Source organism: Piliocolobus tephrosceles, unplaced genomic scaffold (genome assembly GCF_002776525.5).
Source record: "Piliocolobus tephrosceles isolate RC106 unplaced genomic scaffold, ASM277652v3 unscaffolded_41254, whole genome shotgun sequence".
Taxonomy (NCBI): Eukaryota; Metazoa; Chordata; class Mammalia; order Primates; family Cercopithecidae; genus Piliocolobus; species Piliocolobus tephrosceles.
This window is the reverse complement of record NW_022325704.1, coordinates 1-4,906: the sequence shown is the minus strand read 5'-3', so window position 1 is coordinate 4,906 and position 4,906 is coordinate 1. Positions and strand designations below refer to the sequence as shown.

The following is a 4,906-nucleotide window of genomic DNA, read 5'->3' as shown; positions in this document are numbered from 1 at the left end:
TACTTGATGGTGGAACTGCCGCCTCCAACAGAGCTGAGGCCACCCCCAATGGCTCTGCCGCTGCTGGAACTGAAGCCACCTCCAACGCCAAGACCACTGCCATAGGAGTAGCTGCTTCCTCCACCCAGGCCTAAGCCACTGCCGACACCGCTGGCACCGCCATAGCCACTGGAGACGGTGGACTGCACCACAGCTGTGGTGGGGAGGGGGACAAGGACACAAGAAGCCACGGTGAGCTCATCCTGTCAGCCTGAGCCCAGTCAGAAGAGTGCAAGGGCAGGGGAGGAAGGCAAGCAAAGGTACTTACAGATGTTGACTTGTCCAACGCCTTCGCCATTCAGCCTGTGGGGAGAAACACAGGGAGGGTGAGACCTCAGAGAGCCCTTCCCCGGAGGAGCACGGGAAGCCTTGGTGGGTGGAAGAGCCTACCAGAAAACTTAGTTTTCTCCCAAGAATAGCAATTATGGTCTTGGGCAGTGCACCTTAAAGTTGTGCTCAGTGCCAGGAACGTTGCAGATGGACTCAGCTGTTGGAGGAAGCCGCGTCAGTTACCCACCTGCACTCCTCGCCCTCCAGCAGCTTGCGGTACGTGGCGATCTCCACGTCCAAGGCCAGCTTGACATTCATCAGCTCCTGGTACTCCTTCAGCAGTCGGGCCAGGTCCTGCTTGGCCTTCTGTAGGGCGTCCTCCAGCCCTTCCAGCTTATTCTTGGCATCCTTGAGTGCCATCTCCCCACGCTGCTCAGCGTCAGCAATGGCGGCCTGCAGGTTGGCACACTAAGAGGGGAAAGGAATGGAAAGAACTTGTCATCTGGTCTTCCAGAGGAGACTAAACCTGGCTGGTTCCTTTCCAGTGAAGAAGGTACCAGGAACCCAGAATTGATGGTAAATGAGCTCTGACACTTCCTGTCTAGCCTTTTTACTATCTTCAAGCTTTTTATGTCTGCAGTCACATGATAAAATCCTGTGCCCCTTTGTGTTAACTCCCCTGCCTAAAGATGTGGGAGATGACCCATGGAAGATGCCAGAGTGGACAGAAGACCAAGGACATTAAGTGTTGTCTCCAAAGCAAAACCAAAACCATTTTTGATGATCTTGTATGGATGCCACAATAATTTGCAAACATCGTCAACTGAGATGATGAGTTTTCACATGAAGCTGTTGAGACCTTGCCTTCCTCCTGCCTCACATTCTCTCACCTGCTTGGGCCATGTTTTCCTTCCTCATGGCTTTGGTTTCACTTTCTTTTTCACGGTGAACCTTGAGCAGATTTGTAACAATGTTACTCATGCTTTCTGACCTGACACCTCACCCAACTTGGTCCTTTGCAATTCCAAAGTCAATCAGTCTTCTTACATAAGCCCTTCCAATGCCTCTAGACTATACTTTTACATCTTTGACCAGGTGAGAGTGCTTCTGCCCAGGTGATTGTTTCATGTCCTTGGGTGTGATCCATGTCTCTGAACCAGAGTGTTCTCATTGAGCCTAGGAACTGCATGTCTTTCCTTCTCTGCTTCTCACTCAATTCCCAAAGAATTTTACTAAATGATGATTGACTGCTGCCTCATGACCTAATAAAAAAAATGATGCTTTTCTCCTCCATTGCCCCTCACTATACCTGCTTCTTGACGTGGTCGATCTCAGATCTCAGCCTCTGGATCATGCGGTTGATCTCAGCAATCTCCTGCTTGGTGTTGCGCAGGTCGTCCCCATGTCTGCCTGCTGTGACCTGCAGCTCCTCGTACTGCAGCCCAGAGGTGGAGAGAGAGACAGTGTCTACGGGTTCTTACCTGGCTAGCGATGACTTTCACTTACGTATCATGCATGTCATGAAGTGGACCTAATGGCTTCTCCCCAAGAAACTTGAGGAAAAGCTGATGTTATGTGGTGGGTGGATACTAAACACTGGAGTCACAGACCATCCTCATTGTGACACCACTATCTGCCTAATTTCCTTAGGGAGTAGAAATGTTCTGTACCGTTTTCTAAAAGTCAGCAATCGGGTTGAAGCTAAATGCAGAGATGACTATGTCATTGTCTGTGGTAGCTTTCCTCCTGCATTGGGTTCTTTTTCCTTCTTGACTTGGGAGTAAGTTCTCCAAATGTCTACTCTAATAGTGCAGGTGCACGTCCTGTGAGAGGACCCTGGCTTCCTGTAAGGGGATGTCTCCAATGAAGTCTGCAGTTCTCTGGTATTCAGAGCTGGACACAGGGATTCCTCAGCAGCTGCCCACACCCTGCTCACCTTGCTCTGGTACCAGGACTCGGCCTCAGCCCGGCTCCTCTGAGCAATCTCCTCGTATTGGGCCTTGACCTCGGCGATGATGCTGTCCAGGTCCAGGTTGCGATTGTTGTCCATGGACAGCACCACGGATGTGTCTGAGATGTGGGTCTGCATCTGGGACAGCTCCTGCAGAACAGAAGGTCATAAGATCAACTTCACTTCTGACATTTACAGAGATACCCAGCCCTATACATCTTCTCCCCTTTGCAGACCCCATCAGAGTAAACAGAAGGATGGTGGAGACGCTTACTGCTTCATACAAGGCTCTCAGGAAGTTGATCTCATCTGTGAGAGTGTCTGCCTTGGCTTGCAGTTCAACCTTGTTCATGTAGGCAGCATCCACGTCCTGGGGAAAGAGCCAACAACCTGGAGTTACCTGAGTGCACCTTTCCAATCTACCCATCTTCTAGTCCCCCTACCGATTCTCCTCTCCCAGGTGAGCGGCGACACAGAGCCACTTCTGTCCTTCTAAATGAATTTGAACTCCACGGCTTCAACTGCTCACCTTCTTCAGAGTCACAAATTCATTCTCTGCTGTTGTGCGCTTGTTGATTTCATCCTCATATCTGCAGGAAGGAAGGCATGGGATATATTTGAGCCAGTGGGTAGGATGAAACAGAAAAGCAGCCTGGGATCCAACATTTTCCCAAATGGAATATATTCTAATTGAGCTTTCCTGCCACAGAGCGCTTAAGGGATGATTTTTGCTTCTCTTAAATTTGTCACTTTTTTGATCTCCCTATCCTCCCATAACCATTTGTGGTTCTTGCAGGTTTGCTCCTAGGGACTAATTTGTGCTTTCCATTTCCATGGACATAGGTTGTTAGGAATCCCACCCCCATCTGGCCCTGGTCACCCAATAGTCTTGAAGTGTGTGCTGCAGGAAACTGAGTCCTCACTTGTTCTTGAGGTCCTCCACCAGGTCCTGCATGTTTCTCAGCTCTGAGTCCAGGCGGCCCCGTTCCCCGACAATACTGTCCAGTTGCCTCCTGAGGTTGTTGATGTACTGCTCGAACAATGGCTCCAGGTTCTGCCTCACGGTCTTGGTGCCTTGCTCCTGCAGCAGGGTCCACTTGGTGTCCAGAACCTTGTTCTGCTGCTCCAGGAACCGCACCTGGAGGGGAAGCAAGATGGTCATTTTCCAGGCAAAGGAAGGAAGAAAGAAGTGTCTGGTATCTGGTTTCCTGACAGGTCCAGGAGGTCCCCATGGTGCTGGGCTACTACAGTGCATGTAGAGAGGCTCAGGCTGGGCTCTGCTCCCCCAACCCCTTCTCCTTTGCACCCCACCAATCTCACTAGAGAAATTGTCCCACGGACCATTGAGGTGTGTGTTCTCACGCTGTAAGCTATTGATGGTATCAGTGAGTTTCAACATTTCTTCTTTTTCTCTTTCCAAGCACAGTCACAAATCTAGTTTAAAAATACTATTTACCTGATATATTGTGCAGTTTTTATTACTGATAGGACCTCAGTTAGGAGGGATATTAGATGTTGCCTTATGATTAGATTCCAGTCTACTTTCCCATTTGGTGTGGTGTCTCCTCTCAAATATTCTGATGTTAAGGTCATTCTCTGTTTTTAAAATTAATTAGCATTTCTCCAGGTTTTATAGTTGTTTCTATATCCTTTTTTTTTCTTAATCCAGCCAGATTATCTTTTCCTTTTCTTTCTAAATAATTTCCTCTTATTCAGACCTCAGAGTGTAATTTACCAGTCCATATACTCCTGGCATTTGCTCTGTAATCTCTTAGACAATTTAGAGGGAGGAGTTAACCTACTCCACTCTCTTTTAGCCTCATCTGTGCTTCAGGGTTATGAAAAGTTGTGGCTCTCCCTAGGCAGGAGTGAGAACCAATCTGGAGATCCCATGTGGGAGTGATGCCCATCCCTGCTGCCTACTGTGCACTGGAAGCCACCTGCACTCTCTGCAGAGCTGGGCTGAGTCCCCTTCTCCTTCCCTCCTAGGTCTCCCTGGAAGGAATGTGCTCCTCCTCTGGTCTGGGGACCCTGAAGTGCCCCGTGGAGGGCATGGCCCTGGCTCACCTTGTCGATGAAGGAGGCAAACTTGTTGTTGAGGGTCTTGATCTGCTCGCGCTCCTCGGCCCGCACCCGCTGGATGGCGGGGTCGATTTGCAGGTTGAGGGGAGTCAGGAGACTCTGGTTGACGGTGACCTCTTGGATGCCTCCAGGGGGGCACACAGGGAAGCCAGGGCCCCCAAAGCCACCAGCAAGGCCGGCTCCACCACCCAGACCAAAGCCAATGCCGGCTCCACCACCGAAACCAAATCCACTCCCGGCGCCACCAAAGCCATAGCTGCCTCCGGCTCTGCTGCCATAGCCGCCACTGATGGCACAGCTGCCCCCTCCAATGGAGATCCTCTTGGAGCCCCCCAGGCCATACAGGCTGCGGCTGCCAAAGCCAGCTCCTCCACATGCGCCACCCAGGCCACCACTGCCCCTGGAGCGGGACACGGAGACGCTGCTGAAGCCAGAGCGGCTGACCCCAGGGAGCCTGGCTGAGCCGGCACTGAAGCCCCTGTGGCTGCTGCTGTGGCTCCTGATGGTGGTGGATGTGCTGGCCATGGTTCCAGGAGATGAGAGGGCTGTGGAGAGCGTTAGAGG

The 4,906-nt window shown here is 51.1% G+C and overlaps 1 protein-coding gene across 1 annotated transcript; it reads right to left on the bottom strand.

Annotated features, from left to right (window-relative positions):
- Nucleotides 1-4: 4 nt before the first annotated feature.
- LOC113223415 (keratin, type II cytoskeletal 6C-like) lies at nt 5-4,867 on the bottom strand (the record flags this gene model as incomplete). Its single annotated transcript, XM_026452870.1, has 9 exons — nt 4,328-4,867; nt 3,184-3,398; nt 2,790-2,850; nt 2,535-2,630; nt 2,246-2,410; nt 1,619-1,744; nt 557-777; nt 308-342; nt 5-193 (listed from the first exon to the last, which is right to left on the bottom strand). Coding segments are annotated over exons 1-9 (1,648 nt in total), but the record flags the coding sequence as incomplete, so codon positions are not given.
- Nucleotides 4,868-4,906: the final 39 nt, after the last annotated feature.